This window comes from Salvelinus fontinalis, unplaced genomic scaffold (assembly GCF_029448725.1).
Source record: "Salvelinus fontinalis isolate EN_2023a unplaced genomic scaffold, ASM2944872v1 scaffold_0994, whole genome shotgun sequence".
NCBI lineage: Eukaryota > Metazoa > Chordata > Actinopteri > Salmoniformes > Salmonidae > Salvelinus > Salvelinus fontinalis.
In genome coordinates this window covers 1-27,281 of record NW_026601203.1, presented here as the reverse complement: position 1 = coordinate 27,281, position 27,281 = coordinate 1, and the positions used below count along the sequence as shown (strand labels likewise).

The window sequence follows — 27,281 nt, the reverse complement described above, 5'->3', positions numbered from 1 at the left end:
AGACTTCTAATGAGTTTATGTATGAGATAGAGAGATTGAATGATATGTCAGTGTGTGTGTTTCTGTGTGTTTATGTATGCTAGGTTGTATGCGTCCTTGTACATGCATGTGTGCGTACCTGCGTTTGTGTGTCAATTGCATTGTGTGTGTGTGTGTGTGTGTGTGTGTGTGTGTGTTTTAGCGCCAGCAAACCAGGGGTGTTTAAAACTGCACCCAGGTGTTTAAAGAGAGCAGGGCCAGGGCTGAGGTGAATCGCTCATAAATCCATAGAGTCATCCTGGGTTACACCTATATGAGAGAGAGAGAGAGAGAGAGAGTGAGGGGGAGAGAGAGAGCAGGAGAGAGGTAAAGGGGACAAAGAGAAAGAAGGAAAGGGGTCAGATGACAGAGAGGGAAAGAGAGTAGAGGAGTGCAGTTGAAGGACATCAAAGAAGACGGACACAACAAAATGCTTATGAAGAGCTCTGGAATTAAACGCTAGAAGGGGCCCCAGTTACTCTATTGGAACACCCCGACATTGACCTATTGAGAGGTACCAACAATGACCATCCACCATGCCAGCTGAGAACACAAGACAAACTAACCTCTGGATACAGTGAGAGCTTCTGAATCACCACAAACTGACCAAGCACAACACACTGTCAACTCAGGACATCAAGCTACTTCCACTCCCAAGTCACCGGTGCGGTTGAAGTACACTAGAAACTGAAGCGTCTGTCTGTTCTACAGTATCGCCTGGGCTTGGTCCGGTACCCGCGGGAAGGATCATGGGAGCTTGGAGGAGCTGGAGCGGGGACTTGAAAACATCGGGAGATAAGAGACACTCGATGAGGTGGACTTGTCAGCCATGTCCTGGTTCACCTTAAGACTGCAGGTTAACAGTAGTAGTGGAACTGAAGCCACTGTGGAAGCATCACTACACACTGACTGTTTTCCTATTGGATTTAGATTCAATTTAGATAAAGATTCAATTTATGTGTTTTCAAGTCAAATTTGATCACATACACAGTTTCCAGCAGGTTTAGAAGGTGCAGTGGAATGCTAACGTGATAGCTCCCTCAATGCAGTACAATTGTTGTTTTTGTTTCGTTTTGTCTGTTTTTCACTGGATTTTATGCAGTGCGGAAAGTCGCTTTAAATTCTTAATAGTTCTCTATTCACTCCAACATGGAGCACGTTAAAATCCGTTTGGAATCCATAAGCAACTCTTTAAATCTTTATGAATACTAATAGTAACAGTTTATCCCAGTAAAGCGATCACTTCATTGTAGGGACGTGCTGGCCTTATTTATGAACTCAAACATATCCCCAACGATGAACCAGAGCCAGATGCCCATCGTGACCTCCATCTCCCCCCAGTCTGGGCATGGTTCTGGGGGCTCGGGCGGTGTCTCTGGAGGGGGTAGCTCTGGGGGTGGGGGGTTGTGGGTGACCTCTCTCCTCGGCGCTACCCTCCTAATCATGCTCGCCATGGGGGTGGCGGGAAACATCTACACGCTCTTCATCATGCGTTCCACGGCTCTCCGCCGATCCGGCTCTATGTACGTCTATATACTCAACCTTGCCCTCGCCGACCTCCTCTACCTCTCTACGATCCCATTCGTCATCTGCACCTACTTTGCTCACGATTGGTTGTTCGGCGAGGCCGGTTGCCGGGTCCTCCTGAGTCTCGATCTCCTCACCATGCACGCCAGCGTCTTCGTCCTGGTCGCCATGTCGTTGGAGCGCTACCGGGCCGTGGCGAAGCCGTTTGACGCCCGACGATCCAGCATGCGGGGACGGAAGGTAGTGGCGGCCGTCATCTGGTTCGCGGCGTTTGTCCTGACACTACCCATGATGATTATGATACGGCTGAGGGAAGGGAAGCCGAACGCGGCCGGGAACGTCAAGCGGATCTGTTACCCGACGTGGACCCAAGAGGCCTTCAAGGTCTACCTCACCGTCCTGTTCCTGACCAGCGTCCTCGTACCCGGTTTAGTCATTGTTGGTCTCTACGCTGGCCTAGCACGTCGCTATTGGACTGCTCAGGCTAGCTTGGGAGGAAGCAGCCGTTCAGCGAGAAGACGAGGCTTAAAACAAAAGGTAGTAACAATGATTTTTTGTATCGTTGTCGCATACTGGGTGTGTTTCCTGCCCTTCTGGGGGTGGCAGTTGGCGCAGTTATTTTCCCCGCAGTCCCTCAGGGCTCTGTCTCCTGCCACTCACAGTTACATGAATTTCTTTGTAACGTGTCTGACCTATGGGAATAGCTGTATTAACCCTTTGTTGTACACCCTCCTGACCCGGAACTATAAGGACTATCTGGCTCAGAAGGGTCAGAGCACAGGGTCAAGTAGGGGAGACCTGGGGTCGGCAGCCGGGGCACCCCTACAGGATCTATAATCAGAGTAGAGGTGACCTGGGGGTCGGCAGCCGCAGCACCCCTACAGGATCTATAATCAGAGTAGAGGTGACCTAGGGGTCAGCTGCCGAAGAACCCCTACAGGAAATATAGGAGAAGAGGGGGGAAGTATTTTTGACGTGACAAGTAGGAACTATTATATTTGACTTAAATCCTTTTTTTCCCTGGGGAGGATAGGTCATCCATGCAGGAACTATAAAAGAGGGGGAGTTATTCTGACGTGACACCAAGAGCACTATTGCCAAAGCATTTCTGATACAGCATGTTTATCTTTTCACCTTGGATTTGGTGAAGACATGAGGACATTTCTTCATAGCTGTTGGGGCAAGAGCAGCCCCCAAAACAAACAAATCGTTTTTTGAGTAATTAGTGCAGCATAAACTTGACCTAACAACATGGCTTACTCTAAACTCAATAGTTTTTGTATTTTTACATAATCTGAATATTATTGGTATATAGTTATACAGATGTTGGATCTTAATTTGTGCCAGTTTGCTACAGCAGGAAAATAATCCTGCAGCAACAGGAAAAGTGAATTATTATGTGGATTATAATTAATGGATGTTTTTTGTAGGGATTGATAGATTGTTCGTAAGGGAAAATCAAGTCTGAAATGTCAAAGGGGAAATTACAAATTTAAGAAACCTTTTTATACCTCAAAGCCTTGTTAAACCTCAAACCTCTAATTGTTTAATTTCACACATTACAGGAAAGTTGTCCTGCAACAGAGTGATCAGATTAAGATCCTACATTTGCAGCAATAGCTGTTTGACATATACTTTGCCAGGGGATTCCAATTTGCATTCATCATGTAGGCTGCTGTATTTCTTGTCACATATTGACATGAATGTCATTTAACCAGTCACTAAGTATTTTTTTTTCTTACTTCGACTTTGTTGTCATATTGCCAAAAATGTGTCAAGCTAATGTTCTTGGTTGGTTTTTCTCATTTTGTATTCTTTAATTACATGATTGTTCTAATAAAGTTTTGACAGATTGATTTAGAGGTAAAATGACTACAATATTGCCCTCTGCTGGCAAAAGTTTAGAGTAAGTTAACTTCCACATACAGTGTAATGTGTGGTAATCATGCCATCACATTTATCAGCATTTGTAAAGAATTCACTCTGTGTCTCCCGTCGGTGGCTAGTTTCCTCACTCTGTGTGTCTATGATGGACCCCACTGACCCACACACACACACACACACACACACACACACACACACACACACACACACACACGCACACACACACACACACACACACACACACACACACACACACACACACACACACACACACACACACACACACACACACACACACACACACACACCTACCTCCACCCCCCAACACACACACACCTTCCCTATCCCCCCCAACACCCCCCCCCCACACACACACACACCTACCCCTACACCCCAACACCCACTCCTACCCCCCACACCTACCCCTACCCCCCCACACACACAAACCTACCCCTACACCCCCACACATACCCCCCCACACACACACACCTACACCCCAACACCCACTCCTACCCCCCAAACCTACCCCTACCTTCCCCCCCACACACACACCTAACCCTAAACCCCACACCTACCCCTACCTTCCCCCCCACACACACACCTAACCCTACACCCCACACCTACACCTACCTTCCACCCCACACACACACCTAACCCTACACCCCACACCTAACCCTACCTTCCCCCCCACACACACACCTAACCCTACACCCCACACCTACCCTCTTCCTTTACCCCCCACACACACACCTAACCCTACACCCCACACCTAACCCTACCTTCCCCCCCCCCCACACACACACCTAACCCTACACCCCACACCTACCCTCTTCCTTTACCCCCCACACACACACCTAACCCTACATCCCACACCTACCCCTACCTCCCCCCCCCACACACACTCTCCAGACCGCCGCCTCTCACCAGGAAATGTGGTCCCACCATGCAACATTCCAAAGCCTTGAGGCAGGTCTCTTCGTGTTGTCCTGTAAATTGTCTCTCAGGAATGTCTAGCGTTATTCATCCTGCCAAAATAGACTAACAGGACCTACAGAACCACAACACAGACTGGCCCGCGTGGACACAGATTATATGAGCCATTTGGTCTGAATAACTTGAGTTGATTGATGTTAATACTAACAGGACCTACAGAACCACAACACAGACTGGCCTGCTTGGATACAGATTACAGTTGAAGTCGGAAGTTTACATACACTTAGGTTGGAGTCATTAAGACTCGTCTTTCAACCACTCCACAAATTTCTTGTTAACAAACTATAGTTTTGGCAAGTCGGTTAGGACATCTACTCGGTTAGGACACAAATAATTTTTCCAAAAATTGTTTACAGAAAGATTATTTCACTTATAACTCACTGTATCAAAATTCCAGTGGGTCAGAAATGTACATACACTAAGTTGACTGTGCCTTTAAAGAGCTTGGAAAATTCCAGAAAATTATGTCATGGCTTTAGAAGCTTCTTACAGGCTAATTGACATAATTTGAGTCAATTTGAGGTGTACCTGTGAATGTATTTCAAGGCCTACCTTCAAACTCAGTACATTATTGCTTGACATCATGGGAAAATCAAAGAAATCAGACAAGACCTCAGAAAAAAAATGTAGACCTCCACAAGTCTGGTTCATCCTTGGGAGCAATTTCCAAATGCCCGAAGGTACCACATTCATCTGTACAAACAATAGTACGCAAGTATAAACACCATGGGACCACGCAGTGGTCATACCGCTCAGGAAAGAGATGCGTTCTGTCTCCTAGAGATGAAAGTACTGTGGTGCGAAAAGTGCAAAAATCCATCCCAGAACAACAGCAAAGGACCTTGTGAAGAAGGTGGAGGAAACAGGTACAAAAGTTTCTATATCCACAGTAAAACAAGTCCTGTATCGACATAACCTGAAAGGCCGCTCAGCAAGGAAGAAGCCACTGCTCCAAAACCACCATGGGGACAAAGACCGTATTCTTTGGAGAAATGTCCTCTGGTCTGATGAAACAAAAATAGAACTGTTTAGAGGAAAAAGGGGAAGGCTTGCAAGCTGAAGAACACCATCCCAACCGTGAAGCACGGGGGCTGCAGCGTCATGTTGTGGGGGTGCTTTGCTGCAGGAGGGACTGGTGCACTTCACAAAATAAATGACATCATGAGGAAGGAAAATTATGTGGATATATTGAAGCAACATCTCATGACATCAGTCAGGAAGTTAAAGCTTGGTCGCAAATGGGTCTTCCAAATGGACAATGACCCCAAGCATACTTCCAAAATTGTGGCAAAATGGCTTAAGGACCACAAAGTCAAGGTATTGAAGTGGCCATCACAAAGCCCTGACTTCAATTCTATAGAAAATTTGTGGGCAGAACTGAAAAAGCATGTGCGAGCAAGGAGGCCTACAAACCTGACTCAGTTACACCAGCTCTGCCAGGAGGAATGGGCCAAAATTCACCCAGCTTATTGTGGAAAGCTTGTGGAAGGCTACCCAAAATGTTTGACCCAAGTTTTAAACAATTTAAAGGTAGTGCTAACAAATACTAATTGAGTGTATGTAACTTTTGACCCACTGGGAATGTGATAAAAGAAATAAAAGCTGAAATAAATCATTCTCTCTACTATTATTCTGACATTTCACATTCTTAAAATAACGTGGTGATCCTAACTGACCTAAGACGGGGAATATTTACTCTGATTAAATGTCAGGAATTGTGAAAAACTGAGTTTAAATGTATTTGGCTAAGGTGTATGTAAACTTCCGACTTCAACTGTATACGAACCGTTTGGTCTGAAAAACTTGACTGACAGTTCTTCACTAAATTACTTTAACTGAAAGTTAGTTACTTGAGTCCAGTTTATGTCAATCAATATCTAATCAAAAGCTGGTCCTCTGTTAACTGAATTATATTTGTCCTATTGCACATGATGGTCCTATACACATGTGTGAATTGTATATGTTTTTTTTACCCAACTCCCCCTGAGACACTCAGAGAGACACCTATCAGAGAGGGAGGTCACAGCCAATGATCAACGACAACCCTGGAGCAACTAGGGTTAAGTGCCTTGCTCACGGCCACGTCAACAGATTTTTCCCCTTGTCAGCTCTGGGATTAGAACTAGCAACTTTTTTGGTTACTGGCCATACGCACTAACCGCTAGGCTGCTAGCCACCCTTGATAGCTTGTTGCTCAGCCTTAGTCATGACTCAGCACTGATTAACATCTGTCGTTAAGAGAGTTAGCATTGAATTGGTATCAACCACTACTACTAGTAAAAAGATACTAAAATTCCTAGAAGGCCAAGTGTGAGTTCAGTCCACTGATGTTCCAGTTAACCAAGGCGACAGACTGGAGGCAGGAGACAGACAGGAGGCAGACAGACTAACAGGCAGACAGACAGGAGGCAGACAGACTGGCAGGAGACAACGACAGACAGACTAACAGGCAGACAGACAGGACAGTGACAATAGACTGTATAAGTGAGTACAATGACTTAGTGAGTTCACAGTCAATTATTTTATGGTGGGAGACCATGGTTAACACCCAGGCTACACAAGTGTGTGTGTGTGTGTGTGTGCAGAAGAGGATTAACACCCAGGCTACAGTCTAATAAACAGTCATGTGTCTCGCTCTGATGATGTCATGACTGACCCCTATACGAGTATGGGGGGGGGGGGGTGAGAGAGCGAGGGGGGGGGAAGAGAAAAAGAGAATACACTAAATCAAATCTAAGTTTATTGTGCATCGGAATGCTTGTGTTTCTATCTCCAACACTAGTGAGTAAGGAAATAAAGCATTCAAAAGCATTCAAAGATGATACAAAGGCCACAAAAAGATATTAAAAACATTGTTTGCTTTCACAGCAGTTTTATTAACACATCTGGAATGGTCTCTCCACGTTTCAGGTAGAAGTGTGTTTGGCAGTGGCGCCACCTAGTGGGCTTTCCTCTCACTACACAACGTACACAATAAGAGCTCTGAGTTGGTATAAATAAATTCACAGGTATTGTTTCAAAGGATTTAGACAACTGTCAGAGGTTAAAGGTCAACCTCTATTTGACCTTGAAGCTGATGACCTTGACATCTCCGTCAACCATGATGTGGTTGTACTTGCAGTCGCCAAGGCGATTGGGGAAGTCCATCATGTGACCGTCTGGCAGCTTGATGTAGAACTGCTCATTGGTGAAGTTGAGGATGAGCTGGACGGAGGGATGAGAGAGAGAGAGAGAGAGAGAGACAGAGGGACAGAGAGGGGGAGAGAGGAAGAGAGATAGAGAGATAGAGAGGTAGAGAGGTAGAGAGAGAGAGAGAGAGAGAGAGAGAGCGAGAGAGAGAGAGAAAGAGAGAGAGACAGAGAGAGAGAGAGAGAGAGAGAGAGAGAGAGAGGTAGAGAGAGAGAGGGAGAGGTAGAGGTAGAGAGGGAGAGGGAGAGGGAGAGAGATGTTTAGAATCTCATTTACCAGCCATGTGTCTTGTAGTCTGCAGTCTGTAGCAGTCAGGCACATGGGAGGCTGGAATCCTTATAATGATCTACTGCTTCATTTCTGTAGACTTTATTTGAATGGCTCCTGGTTAATGACTTATTTGTAATGATTCAATTCAACAGTTGGCGGGCTTACACTGGCTTCCTAGTGAGTCAAATCTATGAGCCATTGAGATTACTAAACTATAAAACTTGTATCTCCTCTATCAGATTTACTTTTACAATAGATGCAGTTATAATCGCTGGTGTAGACTAACTGTGGACTCCATAACTGTTACATATTATATTTTGCAGTTTGAGTCAACAGACTGTGTGACCAAACTGACATATGACCAAATGTTAAACTGGTGATTATTACCTTATATCTCACACACACACACACACACACACACACACACACACACACACACACACACACACACACACACACACACACACACACACACACACACACACACACACACACACACACACACACACACACACACACACACACACACACACACACACACACACACACACACACACCTTGAACTGCTCTCCATCCTGGAAGGGGAAGTGGCCTTCCTGGAGTTCGTCTCCCCAGCTTCCTCCAGACAGAGAGTTACACACGATGTGTCCGTGGCTGAAACGAGGGTTGAAGTGGAGGGCGTAGTTGTCACTGTCGTGGCCGATGTTAATGGAGAAACTATGGGGGGGTAGAGATGGAGGAGGGGGGAGATTTAGAGAGAGGGAGAGATGGGGGGGGGAGATAAAATGAAACAGGAAATGAGATATGATAATTCAGCCCCAAAAATGTAACACAATAAGTTCTCCATGCTCGGGGTTTGTTTTTGCTTAGTCAAATTGAAATGAAACCATGTCAATAACCGTGACAACCTTCTTGTATGTATATTGTGGGCTGCAAAGGCCCCCAATGTGACATCCAGGGCTACAAACACCGAAAACAATAGTTGAAACCAATAGTTGAAACCAATAGTTGAAACCAATAGTTGAAACCAATAGTGACTTGTACGTGCACTGTTTGCAGTGTTGTTGGTGGGCTGCGAAATACACCAAAAGTACAATCAGCTACAAGCACCAAAACATTCAATTGAAACCAAGAGTGTCAGGGTTCTGCTAAATCTTGGAAGTGGGCAGTGGGTGAGGCACCAGGAGTGTCTCTAGGACTAATGCTAGGGGAAACACTGTGTTGGGTTTGGGTTGAAAGGTGAAGTGTCAGGATCTTACTTAGAGGCTCCAGACTTGGCCTTCCCTGTGAACGTCATCTCCTGACCCTGCTTGAAGGACATGTTCTCCACACGGAACGTCTAGGAAGGAGATAGGAGAAATTAGACAACTAGGGGGTTAACAAATGGGATAAATACACAGTAATAAGCGTCTTACTGCACTGAGCTCATAGAAAACAGTTACCTTGCCAAATGAACAGTACAAATAGCAAAGACAGAGTAAATGAGAAGTGATGAAAATAAAACTCATTGGTCTGCAGAGTTTGGTTCCCATAACAGGGATAATGTTCATCTAGGCCCAGTTGACATGACGATGGAGTTGACATGACGATGGAGTTGACATGACGATGGAGTTGACATGACGATGGAGTTGACATGACGATGGAGTTGACATGACGATGGAGCTGACATGACGATGGAGCTGACATGACGATGGAGCTGACATGACGATGGAGCTATGAACCTTTAGTTGATCATCCTTAAGTGTCAATGACATCAGTATGAACTTTGTATGACCTTTGTGTTTTTGTAAACGTTGTTATCCATAACTGTGGCGTGTACTGCCGCATAAACTTTACAGCTCAGGAGGCTGCTGAGGGGAGGACATCTCATCATTACGGCTGGAATGGAGTGAATGGAAAAGTATCAAACACGTGGAAACCCATGATGAGTTCCATACCACTCCATTCATTCAGCTCCAGTCATTACTGTAAGCCCGTCCTCCCCAATTAAGATGCCACCAGCCACCTGTGCTGTAAAGATTAGTATCAGCACGTCTGTGGTGCACGTGGAACCACGGTAACAGAACCTACGGTCAGGTTATCTGGTTCAGTGTTAATGATCAACCTTATTGGGGTAGTGAGTGAAAAACCCACGGGTAATAAAACCATATCCGTGTCCCAGATCTGTTTGTACTAGACGACTCCTATGGTCATTGTCACGCCATGTTTGCACAATCATATCTGGGATCATAAAATAGCGAACACAGGGTCATAAAAGCAGGGAAACAGGAACTAAACGTTGTTTGAATGCTGTTTGACCGTTGAGATGGTCAGGAAGTGGTCACAAGGAGACAGTAAAGTCATAAATGGTTTACAACACTGAGACTAAAAAAATAGAGGATGAAACTGGTGATTCGAAGACGAGGTAAGACCCTACCACACCCTCTGTCTGTACTACAATCTGTGGTGTGTGTGTGTGTGTGTGTGTGTGTGTGTGTGTGTGTGTGTGTGTGTGTGTGTGTGTGTGTGTGTGTGTGTGTGTGTGTGTGTGTGTGTGTGTGTGTGTGTGTGTGTGTGTGTGTGTGTGTGTGTGTGTGTGTGTGTGTGTGTGCGCGACACTGCATCGTCAATGATGCTATTGAGGTTCACATATTACCTCCCTTTAAACAATCATTGGTTGGATCTAATAAATGGTAGTCATTGTGTCCTCTGTATCAGTGGGTCAATGTCCCTGGTATCACATGACCCTATACCTGGACCGCACCTTGGAACACTGCACCACCTGTCTCTGTATCTCAGATCAATTACGTTAATCATCAAACAGGTGGAGTCTCCAGTGAATTCTCAAAACCTCCGTAATTCGTTGGGGATAGAATCCATTGACGTTGTACATTTCTTGTGGTTCAAAGCAACAAAGTTAGCCACATTTATATTGTGACACAGAATATTTCTAGACTGCTAATGTAGTGGAAACCTACAGGAGGGTAGTATTCCAGTAACAGGGTTGGAGTGAAAACCTACAGGAGGGTAGCTCTCCAGGAACAGGGTAACAGGGAAACCTACAGGAGGGTAGATCTCCAGGAACAGGGTTGGAGTGAAAACCTACAGGAGGGTAGCTCTCCAGGAACAGGGTAACAGGGAAACCTACAGGAGGGTAGATCTCCAGGAACAGGGTTGGAGTGAAAACCTACAGGATGGTATCTCTCCAGGAACAGGTTTGGAGTGAAATCCTACAGGAGGGTATCTCTCCAGGAACAGGGTTGGAGTGAAAACCTACAGGATGGTATCTCTCCAGGAACAGGGTTGGAGTGAAATCCTACAGGAGGGTATCTCTCCAGGAACAGGGTTGGAGTGAAATCCTACAGGAGGGTATCTCTCCAGGAACAGGGTTGGAGAGCCCTGATCTAAAGGCTGTAGAATATACAGGTGTCATCCTCTTACTTTTTACAACCCTGAATCCAACTAATCACAAGACTCTAACCACTCACAATAATTCAAAGTACATCAAGATAAGGAACACTAGTGCAAAAGACCACAAAGAACCACATATGGATTGTATGGACTGTCACTGTAGTAGAATAAATAATATTGGCAATGAAAGTCTTTTAATCCCAGACTCATATTAAATGCCAGTTGTCCCAAGGTTGTGTGTACTGTGATGATAATAATCATGAGAACACAGTATCAAAGCAAAACATCAGTTTCAGAAGCTGCACACAAACTTTACCCGCTAACTGTCCCTCTACCTTCTATTGATTTGCCTTTGATAGGGAGGTGTTTTAACAATGTATCTGACATGCTGTAGTGTGTAGATAGTTTGAAAGCAGAGACAGTTGATGAAAGAATAGTTCTGAATGAATTACAGTCATACATACCATCTTGGCGAACTTCTCAATTAAATCTCAGCAGAAAAAGCCTGTAAAGTGACAAAGTTTTCATTTTACAGTCTGGTATTGTAGAAAGGGAAGGGTTTAGAATTGTGTACTAGCCAATAAGAGATTGAGTTGTAAAAGTGGTGACCAATCAGGGCCAAGAATATCAGTAGCCTACATTTCTAACCAAGCAATAGAAGGAAGCAGTGAAGGCTACTGAGGGGAGGACAGCTCATAGTAATGGCTGGAATGGAGTCAATGGAATGGTATTAACCACATGGAAACCATTCCAGCCATTATTCCAGCCAATAACATGAGCCATCCTCCCTTTAGCAGCCTCCACTGGAAGAAAGTAAAATATATTTGGAGTGAGTTGCCAGAGAATGTACCAAATGGCACCATATTCCCTATATAGTGTACATGTTTTTATCAGGGCCATTTGAGCTCTGGTCAAAAATAGTGCACTATGTAGGGAAAATGGTGCCATCTGGGACATATTTCTCAACAAGGTGGAGGGCTCTATCGATTTGATTTCTTACCCTTTCTTTTTTATTTCTTTCTCGTGTCATTCTTCTCCGTTTCAGCCTGTAGTATGGTGTTTCTGAGTCTTACACAACAATACTGGACATTTTAGTAATTCATTTGATCCTTTCTAGTACAGACAATGTAGGTGTCCATCCACTGTATTTTGACCAATGAAACTGCGATCTAGTGGTAAATATAGTTACTACATACATTACTTACGTACAGTATTTTAATATGTTATTCAAATATTTGCTGCAAGGCGTTTCTATGATCGTGCACACACTATATTATGTGTGCATATGACACATTGGAAGAGAGTCAAAACTCTAAGAGAAAAATGTATTGATTTTCTGTTTCTGTGAAATAATTCCATTCTGTGTTGAACACCTGTCAACGTTCAAGAACCCAGGGTAGGAGGGTGGAGCTTTGAGTACTGTAGCCAATCCTGTTTCTGTATTTAATATAGGGGCGGGCCACACACAAATAGGCTACCTAAGGAAACCTTGTATGTGCACTACTACTTCTGGTATGATGAATGTATATGTTTACATAACATTACTAATACAACTTGAATTGCTAAGTAAGGGACGTTTTAGCCTAATTTAAACCGTACGCAGTTGCTGTACGAAATTGTTGCATGCATTGCATCATAATATGTTGGTGTCAGTAGCAAGCTTGGTTTGTGAGCTAACGTTAGCTTAGCTATGTTATGCTAGCAGTTTGCAATTTAATTACTTTTTTTCTGAAGGTTTGGGGAGATGGCGTCGTTGGCAGCAATAGACCCAGGGCTAAGCCCGGGGACATTACCGAAAGAGGAATCCGTAGTACCAGTTTCTATATTCGCACCGGACTGTGGGGATGACCTTTCAGGGGGAGAGTGCTTCGAAGACGGAGAGAATGTTAACGGCGAGTCCGAGGATCATTTAGACTTTACTAGCAAGGTAGGCCCTGCTCTCGACTCAGCTAAAGCTAGCTACATGGCATATGTATTCGTGGATTTCAATTTTACATCAGCTTTAACAAAAATATGTTGCTATTTTTATGAAAGTGACAATTTTATAATAGCATTTCATTTGGTTCAAGTATGACCGGACACGTATCTTTTCGAGTGACCAGTACCCACCAAAACATGCAATGGTGAATGAATGACACGTATATATGTGCCACTCTGTGTAGACACTACAGTTGGCGAAACAACCAAAGATGATTTGACCAGATTTAGGCCTGGACAACTCCAGTCCTCGGGGCCTGATTTGGTGTCACACTTTTCCCCCATCCCTAGCAAACACAGCTGATTTAAACTAATTGCATTCTAAACTGAAGACCACTATTAGTTGATTATTGGAGTCAGGTGTGTTAGTTGGGGCAAAACTGACACTAATCCGGCCTGAAACCTAGATCTATCTTGCAAATGTAATTTATTTCAAATAAGAAAGTATGGATTAAATATCAATATGTTCATAATTGCATGATTCACCATGCATGTGCACATTTACAACATGGTCAGGCTTGCCAGAAGCTAGGCTACGTCATTGTAACATCAACAAACGACTCAGGCCTAGCTTCTAGTTGCTTCCTTCCTAGCTTCTAATTGCTTCAATATTTGCATGCTGTCTGTCTGGCCGTTCTTACTTTGTTTTGTTAGTGTTATTCTGTCCTCTACTGGACATGAACTGTAATGTTACGTTTTTTTATTTACGTTGTAAATTTAGATGCATCACCAAGTCCAGTTTACAATAAAACGTTATTGTAAACACATGTATCTAAGTTTCTTTCAATTATCAAACAACCCCAAAAATATATACATTTTCTCTCTTTCCTAGCTGACTCTGGTCAGCCCCACAGGAGAACAGTATGACTCGTTACTACGGCAACTCCGAGAGAGGATGGATGAAGGATGTGGGGAGACCATTTATGTTGTGGGAGTGGGCTCAGGTGAGAACGGACAACCTACTTTCCTACCTTATTTTCGGTCCATATACCTAAACCACACAACAGAACCCATGGTGCTCATGTGTAAACATCTCCAATAAGAACCCAGATCTACGGTGACCCCTTTACAGAACACAGACCTGATATCACAGATCAGTTGTGCTTTTTGTCAGTTGTTTAAACACAAACAGATCTGGGACCAGTCAGGCTAGTGTCAACCCCCAAAGCTGGGCACAGTGTGCAGGTTGACTAGGCTACTCGTATTGCCTGGGGTTATTTGGCATGCAAAATTACTTGTAGATCAATGACTCAAGAGTTTGACTTACATGCAGTTCAACACTGAAAGAGAGGGTGCATCAGTCGTCACAATATAAGAGGTATTTTCGGATGGTAGAAAGAATGTATTATAAGCAAAAAAATGTTTTAATGGCTTTCTTGACTGATGCATGCTACATTGTCCGTGGAGTGAGGCACTTGTATCTTAAGCATCGGTTCCCGATTCAAATGTTTATCGGTGTATGTAACATCCTTAGCCAGTTACGTCTGAGATACACTAGCTAACTTGTTTATCCTGATTTAACCCTTAATGGTCAGGTGGCAAAACGACAAGCCTCCACCTTCTCAGCTTCTACTCTATTGTTCCTATAATTTGCCCAAACTTTATTGGAACTACTATAGCTACATTAATTGATGTAAACTGGAAATGCAGTCAAGTACCCTGTAATTAAAGCCTTATGTCTGGGTAAAGCCACACGCATGGGTGTTCTCAGGGTACTGGGCAGTATGGTTAGTGTGTGGCTTTCTATCTCCTTACATCCACCCTCCCTCTCTCCCGCTTATTCCCCCCCCCCCCCCCATTTCTTAATCAGACGGAGGTGACTATGGTCTGGACAAGGGGGACATGGAGGCGTCAGTGGCCACAGTTCAATCCCTGTGTGAGCAGATAGAGGCAGACATGATCCTGCTGAGAGAACGTAGCGACGCAGGGGGGAAAGTACGAGACTACCTCATCCGCCGACGGGTCGGAGAGGAGGACTTCCTGGAAGTGCGGTGAGGAGGGCGGGGGATTACAAGACTACCTCATCCGTCAAGAGAGGGAGAATGGGATGCCGGGGAGGGGGGAGAGAGGCAGAGAGAGAGAGATTGACAAATGTATTATTAGGTCTTCTCAGAGGGAGAAGTTGGTTTGTTTTCAGGATCAGTGTGCTGCAACATTTGGTGGTGCACATAACAGCTCTCTGTCCTCTAACTTCACTCTCCCCTTCCCATACAGGGTGGCGGTGGTGGGTAACGTGGATGCCGGTAAGAGCACCCTGCTGGGGGTGTTGACCCACGGGGAGCTGGACAACGGCAGGGGGTTCGCCAGGCAGAAACTCTTCCGACACAAACACGAGATGGAGAGCGGCAGGACCAGCAGTGTTGGGAACGACATCCTGGGCTTTGACCAGGAGGGACATGTAAGATAATGACTTGGGGTTGACTTAGGAGTCACTAAGGACATTTAAGTTAGGGATGACATAGGTAGGAGATGGAGAGTGACAGGACCAGCAGTATTCAAAACATAAACAAAGCTGACTTAGAGCCTGGTACATTTTGACCCTAGCGTGTTGTCCAGCACTCTGATTTAAACCAACCTCTCTCTGCTCCTAGGTGGTGAATAAGCCAGACAATCACGGGGGCAGTCTGGACTGGACAAAGATCTGTGAGAGGTCCTCTAAGGTCATCACCTTTATAGATCTGGCCGGCCACGAGAAGTACCTGAAAACCACTGTGTTTGGAATGACCGGACACCTACCAGACTTCTGTATGCTCATGGTGAGAGATGGGGGTAGTGTGTTTTGTGTTTTTGCTCACACATGGTCAGTTATCACCACAGACATTTACTGTGTCAGTGACTTTGCTCATCCTCTTTCTCTCGCTCATCTCTCTCCTTCCTTTCCTCTATCTCTCTCTTTCCTTTCCTCTCTCTCTCTCTAGGTGGGCAGTAATGCAGGTATTGTAGGGATGACCAAGGAGCATCTAGGTTTGGCTCTAGCCCTGAATGTACCAGTCTTTGTAGTGGTCACCAAGATCGACATGTGTCCAGCCAACATCCTAGCAGGTGAGAGATGGACTGTGGAACATGGACCAGTTCAAATCATTAAAACATGATGATCACAGTGAAAAGTAACACTTTTTTTTTCATTGGAAAAATCCAGTTAGTTCCTCCCCGTTAGTCTGTTTGGTTTTTTATTTTATTTATTTTATTTCACCTTTATTTAACCAGGTAGGCTAGTTGAGAACAAGTTCTCATTTGCAACTGCGACCTGGCCAAGATAAAGCATAGCAGTGTGAACAGACAACAACACAGAGTTACACATGGAGTAAACAATAGACAAGTCAATAACATGGTAGAAAAAAGAGAATCTATATACAATGTGTGCAAAAGGCATGAGGTAGGCAATAAATCGAATAATTACAATTAATTAATTAATTAATAATTACAATTAATTACAATTTAGCAGATAACAAATGAACACACACAATGTGTGTTAATAATTGCGTGTGTATTTTCCAGAGACACTGCATCTGTTACAGAGGTTACTGAAGTCCCCAGGATGTAGAAAGATCCCTGTACTGGTTCAAAACAAAGATGACGTTATCGTCACTGCATCCAACTTCAGCTCAGAGAGGTAAATACCAGTGAATTAACAGCTTCCTTGTGGTGGTTTTGGTCCTTTTTCTCATTTCATCTGAACAGTTTGCCACCTGTGTAAGATGGCGCCGACAGGCATGGTAGCTCTGCTTCTAGCTCCTAAGCAAATTTGCAGTATTTTTGTTGGTGTGTGTGTTTTATTTCTTACATTATTGGCCCAGAACATTTTTTGTGTTATTACATACAGCCGGAAAACTTTTGGATATCAGAGCGGCGGTAACTCACCAGCGACACACACATAAATAAGACTTTTCTGAATTGCATCCTTTGTTTGCAACCCCCAAGGCATCCCAGAGGCTGCTCCAAAACACCACCGGGCAGAAGAGGTGTTTGGAGTGGACTTCTATATTCCGACTCGGGAGGCGTGCACACCATCCACCGATTCAGAGTATATTACTCGCTAATGTTCAGTCCCTGGACAATAAAGTAGATGAGCTCAGGGACTGTATATTACTCGCTAATGTTCAGTCCCTGGACAATAAAGTAGATGAGCTCAGGGACTGTATATTACTCGCTAATGTTCAGTCCCTGGACAATAAAGTAGATGAGCTCAGGGACTGTATATTACTCGCTAATGTTCAGTCCCTGGACAATAAAGTAGATGAGCTCAGGGACTGTATATTACCCGCTAATGTTCAGTCCCTGGACAATAAAGTAGATGAGCTCAGGGACGGTAACATACTCTGTTTCACAGAATCATGGCTCTCCAGATATACTGTCCCTGTCCATACAGCCAGCTGGGTTCTCAGCACATCACGCAGACGGGAATAAGGAACTCTCCTGGAAGAAGAAAGGCGGAGGTGTGTGTTTCATGAGGAGGAGGTGAGGGCCCTGGTGGAGTGGTGCTAGGGAAATCACCTCAACAAAACAAAGGAGCTGATCGTGGTCTTCAGGAGACGGGGAGCACACCTCCCATCCACATCAACAGGAACGCAGTGGAGAAGGTGAAAAGCTCTCCCTGCTCTCTGTCCTCGGTTCCTCAGCGTACTCATCACTGACAATCTGAAATGGTCCACCCACACAGACAGTGTGGTGAAGGCAGCGCAACAGCGCCTCTTCAACCTTAGGAGGCTGAAGAAATTTGGCTTGTCCCCTAAGAACCTCACAGCTGCACTGCTCGCAACCGCAGAGCTCTCCATAGGGTGGTGCGGTCTGCCCAACGCATCACTGGGGAACCACTGCCTGCTCTCAGGACACCTACAGCCCCCGATGTCACAGGAAGGCCAAAAAGATCTTCAAGGACATCAACCATCCGAGCCACGGCCTATTCACCCAGCTACCATCCAGAAGGCGAGGTCCGTACAGGTGCATCAAAGCTGGGACCGAGAAGCTGTTTTTCAGTCTTTATCTCAAGACCATCAGTCTGTTAAATAGCCATTACTAGCTGGCCTCCACCCAGTGCACTGCTCTGAACTTAGTCACTGTCACAAGCTGGCTACCACCTGGTTACTCAACCCTGCACCTTAGAGGAAGCTAGGAACACAAGCATTTCGCTACACCCGCAATGACATCTGCTCATTTTTTGTGTGTGACCAATAACATTTGAATTGATTTATGGGTAACGTATGTCGCCTTAATCCTCCACTCTTTCCCTCTGTCTTTCTTCCTTTCTTTTCTCCCTCCCCTCTCTGTGTGTCTCTCCCTAGGATGTGTCCAATCTTCCAGGTCTCCAATGTAACAGGAGAGAACATGGATCTTCTGAAGATGTTCCTCAACCTACTGTCTTCTAAAACCTCCTATAAAGAAGACGAGCCTGCCGAGTTCCAGATCGATGACACCTACTCAGTACCGGTTTGTACACACCACACACACAACCATCAGCACCACACACACTAATCAGTTAACAAGCTGTGTTGTATTGACGTCTCCTGTCTCTCCTCAGGGTGTGGGCACCGTAGTATCCGGCACTACGTTACGTGGATTGATACGACTGAATGATACGCTGCTGCTCGGCCCAGACCCCCTGGGCAGTTTCCTCTCTATCGCTGTCAAATCTATCCACCGCAAGAGGATGCCTGTCAAAGAGGTCCGGGGGGGACAGACCGCCTCCTTTGCACTCAAAAAGGTGTGTGTTTATGCATCTGATTCTAAGGCTACAACCACACAGATGAAATCATACATGCATTCGTAAATTCTGTTTTTGTGTGTCAAAATTTCAGCCCAAGTCAGCAACTTTCGAATAAGTTGCATATGAAATGTAAAAAGATGGGCAATTTATTTTCTTCAGAAAATTCTCTGTCCATAATCCATCAATGGATGACTCCCATTGGAAAAAAACATCCTCAATCAGCACATTTCTGACACAATGTCTGTCCTAATGTTTCTCTCTCCTCTCCCCCCCGGCCCCTTTTTCACCCCTCCCTCTTTCTTCTCCAGATCAAGCGTTCCTCCATCAGGAAGGGGATGGTGATGATCTCTCCCAGACTAACACCTCAGGCTACCTGGGAGTTTATGGCTGAGATACTGGTCCTGCACCACCCCACCACCATATCACCACGATACCAGGCTATGGGTGAGCGGCTTTCAAACGTTTGGGTGTGTTCATGATTGCTTGTGGCGATGCTCAATTTAGCATTAACGTTTCAGCCATATTCATATTAGGTCTTTGTCTCTCCTACACTCACACAAAATTGAGACGAAGCGACACGTTCACAGTTGCTATGCCACTGGTATGTCAATTGTTATTTTTCTGACTTTCTCTCCCTCAGTGCACTGTGGCAGCATCAGACAGACAGCCACCATTCTGACCATGAACAGAGACTGTCTACGTACCGGGGACAAGGCCTCAGTCCACTTCAGATTCATCAAGACCCCTGAGTACCTCCACACAGACCAGAGACTGGTGTTCAGAGAGGGACGGACCAAGGCTGTGGGCACCATCACCAAGGTATGGGGTTATAACTTGTTGTGAAGGGTAATGAATGGTCATAAATTTATAAAAGGTCATGGAGCATTAAACCCCCTTAGAGAAACATTTCACAATGTTACAGTAACTCACTGTCTCTTCACCAGCGTTGCCATGTGTGTGTGTGTGTGGTCAAGTGTTATAATGGGTTATGAAGGGCTTCTACCTTTTTCTAAAGGGTCCCAGACTACCTCCTAACTCACTCCACCTATACGTGTCTCTCCAGCTGCTCCAGTCAGTCACCAAGGCCCAGCAGGCCAAGATGCAGTCCACTAAGAAGGGCACCACGTCAGCCAATGAGGAGGCAGGATCTGCACCGCGGCCCGACAGCCCCAACGCAGGACAGCTACCGGTGAGCTACCGGGGTAGGGAGGGGCTTAGACTGAACAACTGGTGAAGGGACTACCCTGCGTTCATAACCAAGTGGGAAGGTGGTATTTACCACATACGACTGGGAAAAATCCACTTGAACACCCCTCCTACTGGTAATTACTAGTGGGAAACTCCTCTATCATCCCTGAACTCTGACATCTCCCACATGCTGACCTCTGATGTCACCTACGTAGGTAATTACATCTAACAGCATTTTTGGCAGTTAAATGCAACAACAAAACTTTATTTATAAAAAATGTATCTATCAATGTTTTTTTAATACGACTTGGTTTACAAGCAAGATTATGGTTGATGCAGCTTGTTGGCCGTTAGCCAATCAGCTTTTCTCAACGATTTCAAAGCACGTGAATGCATCCAACTGGTATTTACGACTTCACAACTGGTAATTAACACCTTACCACTTGGTTATGAACGCAGCATTAGACATGGAGGGGATTAGAACACTTGGGTACAGCCACAACACAGGACAGCTACTGCTGAGCTACCGGGAGGCAGAGGCTGAGAACGAACATCTGGAGGAGGGAGGGGCTTAGAACAAACATCTGGAGGAGGGAGGGGCTTAGAACAAACATCTGGAGGAGGGAGGGGCTTAGAACAAACATCTGGAGGAGGGAGGGGCTTAGAACAAACATCTGGAGGAGGGAGGGGCTTAGAACAAACATCTGGAGGAGGGAGGGGCTTAGAACAAACATCTGGAGGAGGGAGGGGCTTAGAACAAACATCTGGAGGAGGGAGGGGCTTAGAACAAACATCTGGAGGAGGGAGGGGCTTAGAACAAACATCTGGAGGAGGGAGGGGCTTAGAACAAATATCTGGAGGAGGGAGGGGCTTAGAACAAATATCTGGAGGAGGGAGGGGCTTAGAACAAATATCTGGAGGAGGGAGGGGCTTAGAACAAATATCTGGAGGAGGGAGGGGCTTAGAACAAATATCTGGAGGAGGGAGGGGCTTAGAACAAATATCTGGAGGAGGGAGGGGCTTAGAACAAACATCTGGAGGAGGGAGGGGCTTAGAACAAACATCTGGAGGAGGGAGGGGCTTAGAACAAACATCTGGAGGAGGGAGGGGCTTAGAACAAACATCTGGAGGAGGGAGGGGCTTAGAACAAACATCTGGAGGAGGGAGGGGCTTAGAACAAACATCTGGAGGAGGGAGGGGCTTAGAACAAACATCTGGAGGAGGGAGGGGCTTAGAACAAACATCTGGAGGAGGGAGGGGCTTAGAACACTTGGGTACAGCCACAACACAGGACAGCTACTGCTGAGCTACAGGAGGCAGAGTCTGAGAACGAACACCTGGAGGGGATTAGGTAGAGGGAGGGTCTTGGACAGAGATGTAATGAGTAGAGCTGACATGATTCCCAATTCTACATGCCAGACAATCATCTGTTCTACACAAAATATTTCTAAGGGAGGGTTTAGAGAACATCCTGGAGTAAGAGGTCAAATAATGACTAGAAGAGCAGGAGGAAAGTTAAACTCTCTGCCCTGCTGCATTGTATGCTTTCATGTCTTTAGTGTTGAGTGACTGAATGGTGTGTGTACAGACCTGCCAACATACAGCATTTTGCATACCTGCTATGCAATTCTCTGTCCATGTTCAAGATCCGAGTTAATAGTACGCAGAAATGAATGGGGTCTATTTTATTTATTTTAATGATTATTATTCTTTTAAATAAAAAAATACACTGCTCAAACAAAAAAAAGGGAACACTTAAACAACACAATGTAACTCCAAGTCAATCACACTTCTGTGAAATCAAACTGTCCACTTAGGAAGCAACACTGATTGACAATGAATTTCACATGCTGTTGTGCAAATGGAATAGACAAAATGTGGAAATTATAGGCAATTAGTAAGACACCCCCAAAAAAGGAATGGTTCAGCAGGTGGTGACCACACACCACTTCTCAGTTCCTATGCTTCCTGGCTGATGTTTTGGTCACTTTTGAATGCTGGCGGTGCTTTCACTCTAGTGGTAGAATGAAACGGAGTCTACAACCCACACAAGTGGCTCAGGTAGTGCAGTTCATCCAGGATGGCACATCAATGCGAGCTGTGGCAAGAAGGTTTGCTGTGTCTGTCAGCGTAGTGTCCAGAGCATGGAGGTGCTACCAGGAGACAGGCCAGTACATCAGGAGATGTGGAGGAGGCCGTAGGAGGACAACAACCCAGCAGCAGGACCGCTACCTCCGCCTTTGTGCAAGGAGGTGCACTGCCAGAGCCCTGCAAAATGACCTCCAGCAGGCCACAAATGTGCATGTGTCAGCATATGGTCTCAAAAGGGGTCTGAGGATCTCATCTCGGTACCTAATGGCAGTCAGGCTACCTCTGGAGAGCACATGGAGGGCTGTGCGGCCCCACAAAGAAATGCCACCCCACACCATGACTGACCCACCGCCAAACGGGTCATGCTGGAGGATGTTGCAGGCAGCAGAACGTTCTCCACGGCGTCTCCAGACTCTGTCACATGTGCTCATGTGCTCAGTGTGAACCTGCTTTCATCTGTGAAGAGCACAGGGCGCCAGTGGCGAATTTGCCAATCTTGGTGTTCTCTGGCAAATGCCAAACGTCCTGCACGGTGTTGGGCTGTAAGCACAACCCCCACCTGTGGACGTCGGGCCCTCATACCACCCTCATGGAGTCAGTTTCTGCCCGTTTGAGCAGACACATGCACATTTGTGGCCTGCTGGAGGTCATTTTACATGGCTCTGGCAGTGCACCTCCTTGCACAAAGGCGGAGGTAGCGCTCCTGCTGCTGGGTTGTTGCCCTCCTACGGCCTCCTCCACGTCTCCTAATGTACTGGCCTGTCTCCTGTTAGCTCCTCCATGCTCTGGACACTACGCTGACAGACACAGCAAACCTTCTTGCCACAGCTCGCATTGATGTGCCATCCTGGATGAACTGCACTACCTGAGCCACTTGTGTGGGTTGTAGACTCGATCTCATGCTACCACTAGAGTGAGAGCACCGCCAGCATTCAAAAGTGACCAAAACATCAGCCAGGAAGCATAGGAACTGAGAAGTGGTGTGTGGTCACCACCTGCAGAACCATTCCTTTTTTGGGGGTGTCTTACTAATTGCCTATAATTTCCACATTTTGTCTTCCATTTGCACAACAGCATGTGAAATTTATTGTCAATCAGTGTTGCTTCCTAAGTGGACAGTTTGATTTAACAGAAGTGTGATTGACTTGGAGTTACATTGTGTTGTTTAAGATTTCCCTTTATTTTTTTGAGCAGTGTACATCCACTGAGTGAATCTAACATCCCGATTCTCGAGTTGCACCACACAGACATGTACGGAATTTGTGTCCACGGACATGGAGATTAATACATCATTGGACGTACAGTTGAAGTCAGAAGTTTACATACACTTAGGTTGGCGTCATTATCTTGTTTTTCAACCACTCCACAAATTCCTTGTTGACTAAGTATAGCTTTGGCAAGTCGGTTAGGACATCTACTTTGTGCATGACACAAGTAATTTTTCCAACAATTGTTTACAGACAGATTATTTCACTTACAATTAATTATATCACAATTCCAGTGGGTCAGAAATTTGGCGCGCGCGTATGGTACTGTAAAATATGGCGCGTGCGCGTGTATGGTACTGTGAAAGTTGGACAGGGTTGGCATGTGTGTGTCGTACCAGCAGCTTTCTTCTCTTTTCCAATATGCTAATCTCTCTTCCGATGCCCCTCCATCTCGTTTCACTCTTTCTTTATCCTGCGCTTTTATGATTGTTCATCACCCTGTCTTTCACAATCCCTCTTTTCAAAATGTCCTCCCTTTCCTTGACCCTCACACGCGTCTGCCAATATCCCTCTCTTCCGCTCTCAATTTTCATTCCACTTACATCTCTTTTCCTCATCCCACTTTCGTTCACTCCTCTCCTCCATTATCGTCGAACCCATCACTCGTTCCTTTCATCTTTCCTGACCTCTGTCCATTAAACTTGTCTCACCGTCCCCTCAACACTTCCCCCACCCGTCACACTTTCGTTCTCCTCTCTCTCCCTCGTCTGTCTTGTTGGCTGTCTGCGTCAGACAGTGGGGGAGGAGGAGACGCTATGTAAAGACGGAAACAAAGAGAATCAGGTAAACGGAACGAGGGAAGGAAACACCAGTGCCATTTGTCTTAAAGAAGTACTGCCATGACTTCCATTTATCCCAACACTAAAGAGTGTTTTCCTGTGCAAGCCTGCACTTTGACTTCTAAAAGTACTAAAAAGGTTATTTACTTGAATGAAAACATTAAAATGACATTTAGGCCTGAACTAATGCTGTGTAATAAAAAACAAGAAATAGAATTTTCAATGAGAATTTGTCTTCTCAATTATTTTTTAAAGTTAGAGGTGGTCGTAAATTGTGTGGCTTAACATTTAATAACACTTGTTCTGTTGTGACTGTTCTCCTCCAGCCCAAGTCAGGAGGTGGAGGCAGGAGGAGAGGTGGTCAGAGACACCGAGGAAAAGCCCTGAACAGCACAGCATCACCAACATCACAACAACACACACCAGCTGCAGCAGGAGTGGGCACCACTGCCTAACCCCCCCCACCATCTCCTCTCCTTCCTCTCTCTATACTCTCTTCTGCATCCTGCATCCTATCTTCTCTCTCTATCCCCTCCTCTACATCCCGTTTTGTAATCATTCTTATTCCAATTGGCGGAGAAGGAATGAATGTAGCAAAGAAAAGGAGGACGAGAAGTGAAACATGCATTAATCCTAAATGATACAGCTTAACATGTACATCCTAGCTAGATCACCATTACAGAGTAGTTATAGAACACCGTTAAATGTCACTATGGCAACTAACGACTGAACTGGCTCCTGGAATATAGCAGAAAGAAACAGTTTATTCAATATAACAGACACGGTGTAGTAATAGAAACAAAGTTTAGATTTATTCCAGATTCATTATGTAGGCAGGGAAGAAATGGTGTTCAGGTACAGAGACCTAACTGTTGTCTTAAGGGGTCGTCATACAGTCTAATAATAACTGACTCAACATTCAATCTAACGGGAAATAAATGGTGTAGTTCAGGGTTTAGATGAAGTCTAACAGAACGGACCTGGCATAGGAGTCATAAGGTTTAGATTTATTTATACAGGAAAGGAATAGTGTACTCCACAAGGTTTCCACTCAATCTAATAGAACAGGATAGGTGTAGTTCAGACACGGGATAGCCCTACCTAACCAACCCCAAGGACAATGTCCACTAGGCTCATACACTGCCATCTGACTATACATAAAACAGTGGTTCTCAAACATTTGGATCAGGACTCACTCTAGGTCATGTTTTGTTCTATTTTTGCCCTGGCTCTATTTTAATAGGAAAAACAACTAATTTGGGCCTTGGAAAACCTGGTATACAGAACCAATCATTTTAGATATGTGTGCCCTTTTTATGTCTGCCCAAAAAAAGCATTGAGTAGAAACTATGAAAGCTGTGGATTTTGGTCTTGGAGAAATTAAGTGAGCTACATTGTTCAAATGGTGCAAAGTTCGTTCAAAGTTCTGTTCATCTTATGCAGTCAGGAATGTTGACGCGTACTGAAAGACAGCCAGCATATCTGTTCTGTAATTAATTTCAATAGATTTTGGAATCGTTGCTCAGCTACCCTTGTAGCGTGTTCTGTGTTGGATTATTTATCTGGCTTTCATAGATGAAAGGGTTTGGAAAATCCAAGAAGGCTAATACGGCTTAAAAGTATTTCAGGAGGATTTAGAAGTTTTCCATGTTATCCTCAATACCCTCTCAAGGACATTGTTTGAGCCCAAAAACGCAGGCGGAATAGTAGTTTTAAGATTTGTTGTTTTATTCAGTTTCTAGTCATGCACACCTATACGAGTTGTTGGTGGAACTAGGGTTTTTGGGATTGAAGATTTAGGTTAATCCATTTCCATACTTGATATGATTCAAATAAAAAAAATTCTAAGCTTTGAAATGTTTTTATCAGGTGATGTGAGCATTTTTATTTTGGGTTTGTATTGGGACAGGTTTCAGTGGTGGAAGGCTTGAATTGGTTGTTACCACCAGGTAGAAGTTATACTTTAGTACAGATCTACGATCAGTTTATCCAGCCACATATGTATGTCCTGATGTATTAGAGGAGGGAACAACTGACCTTAGATCAGGTCTAAAGGTAACCTAATTTTATTTCTTCTCTGCTTTTATGATGGATGTTTATCTCAGTACATTCAACAACCTTAAAAATGTTTTTTTTTAGCTAATATTAGTGTATACATTTATTTTTATTTTTGAATGGACTGAGCAACATATTTTTGTGGCTGCATCTTATGTACAAAATGGAATGTTGCGCTGAAAGAAAAAGAAAGCTGTTTAACTTAAAACACAGTGGTGCCAGTTTGTTGTAAATCCTTTTAAATAAAGCTCTTTCAGAGTATCAACATGTTGTGTGGTCATATTTTGTCAATACTGCACCTTCCAGGGAGTGTGTATCACCTGGCTGCCAGCACTTCTATCAGGGGCCATTTCACATGCCGATGCTAGTGCTGATCTAGGATCAGGTCTCTCCATTACCATGTAATCTTAATGATTGTGCTATAAAATTCAAACAGATCCTAGATCAGCACTCTCACTCTAAGCTGTATGAATCCGGGTAGTGGTCTATGCTGAGGCCTTATCTGGGTAGTGGTCTATGCTGAGGCCTTATCCGGGTAGTGGTCTATGCTGAGGCCTTATTCGGGTAGTGGTCTATGCTGAGGCCTTATCCGGGTAGTGGTCTATGCTGAGGCCTTATCCGGGTAGTGGTCTATGCTGAGGCCTTATCCGGGTAGTGGTCTATGCTGAGGCCTTATCCGGGTAGTGGTCTATGCTGAGGCCTTATCCGGGTAGTGGTCTATGCTGAGGCCTTATCCGGGTAGTGGTCTATGCTGAGGCCTTATTCGGGTAGTGGTCTATGCTGAGGCCTTATCCGGGTAGTGGTCTATGCTGAGGCCTTATCCGGGTAGTGGTCTATGCTGAGGCCTTGTCCGGGTAGTGGTCTATGCTGAGGCCTTGTCCGGGTAGTGGTCTATGCTGAGGCCTTGTCCGGATAGTGGTCTATGCTGAGGCCTTGTCCGGGTAGTGG

At 45.0% G+C, this 27,281-nt stretch overlaps 3 protein-coding genes across 6 annotated transcripts; 2 read left to right on the top strand and 1 right to left on the bottom strand.

Annotated features, from left to right (window-relative positions):
• Positions 1-226: 226 nt before the first annotated feature.
• On the top strand, positions 227-3,319 carry LOC129848125 (urotensin-2 receptor-like). Its single transcript, XM_055915599.1, has one exon. The coding sequence runs from the start codon at positions 1,291-1,293 to the stop codon at positions 2,380-2,382; it is 1,092 nt and encodes a 363-aa protein (XP_055771574.1). The 5' UTR covers positions 227-1,290; the 3' UTR covers positions 2,383-3,319.
• A 3,944-nt stretch (positions 3,320-7,263) lies between these two features.
• On the bottom strand, positions 7,264-11,839 carry LOC129848126 (galectin-2-like). The gene is made up of 4 exons (XM_055915600.1): positions 11,736-11,839; positions 9,141-9,220; positions 8,439-8,598; positions 7,264-7,626 (listed from the first exon to the last, which is right to left on the bottom strand). Exons 1-4 carry the CDS (start codon positions 11,736-11,738, stop codon positions 7,480-7,482), a joined length of 390 nt encoding a protein of 129 aa, XP_055771575.1. The 5' UTR covers positions 11,739-11,839; the 3' UTR covers positions 7,264-7,479.
• An 845-nt stretch (positions 11,840-12,684) lies between these two features.
• Positions 12,685-26,598, top strand: LOC129848123 (GTP-binding protein 1-like). 4 transcript variants are annotated; one of them, XM_055915595.1, is made up of 15 exons: positions 12,685-12,783; positions 13,006-13,198; positions 14,081-14,192; positions 15,059-15,239; positions 15,463-15,646; positions 15,840-16,004; positions 16,167-16,290; positions 16,747-16,861; positions 18,531-18,675; positions 18,767-18,949; positions 19,261-19,396; positions 19,593-19,771; positions 20,016-20,141; positions 24,236-24,282; positions 24,605-26,598. In XM_055915595.1, the coding sequence occupies exons 2-15, from the start codon at positions 13,016-13,018 to the stop codon at positions 24,663-24,665; spliced, it is 1,941 nt and encodes a 646-aa protein (XP_055771570.1). In that variant the 5' UTR covers positions 12,685-12,783; positions 13,006-13,015; the 3' UTR covers positions 24,666-26,598. The 4 variants fall into 4 exon arrangements, with proteins under 4 accessions (XP_055771570.1, XP_055771567.1, XP_055771569.1 ...); XM_055915592.1 differs by having other exon boundaries at positions 24,232-24,282; XM_055915593.1 differs by having other exon boundaries at positions 12,735-12,837; positions 24,232-24,282.
• Positions 26,599-27,281: the final 683 nt, after the last annotated feature.

Bases quoted from the DNA above. Each gene is read 5' to 3' on its own strand.
- LOC129848125 (XM_055915599.1), top strand. From the start codon at position 1,291: ATGAACTCAAACATATCCCCAACGATGAACCAGAGCCAGATGCCCATC.
- LOC129848126 (XM_055915600.1), bottom strand. The intron at 8,599-9,140 runs GTAAGATCCTGA...ACCCCCCCATAG, and splicing joins GCCAAGTCTGGAGCCTCTAA to TTTCTCCATTAACATCGGCC. The intron at 7,627-8,438 runs GTGTGTGTGTGT...CCCTCCGTCCAG, and splicing joins AGGATGGAGAGCAGTTCAAG to CTCATCCTCAACTTCACCAA.
- LOC129848123 (XM_055915592.1), top strand. From the start codon at position 13,016: ATGGCGTCGTTGGCAGCAATAGACCCAGGGCTAAGCCCGGGGACATTA. The intron at 18,950-19,260 runs GTGTGTGTTTAT...TTTCTTCTCCAG, and splicing joins CCTCCTTTGCACTCAAAAAG to ATCAAGCGTTCCTCCATCAG. The intron at 19,772-20,015 runs GTATGGGGTTAT...GTGTCTCTCCAG, and splicing joins CTGTGGGCACCATCACCAAG to CTGCTCCAGTCAGTCACCAA.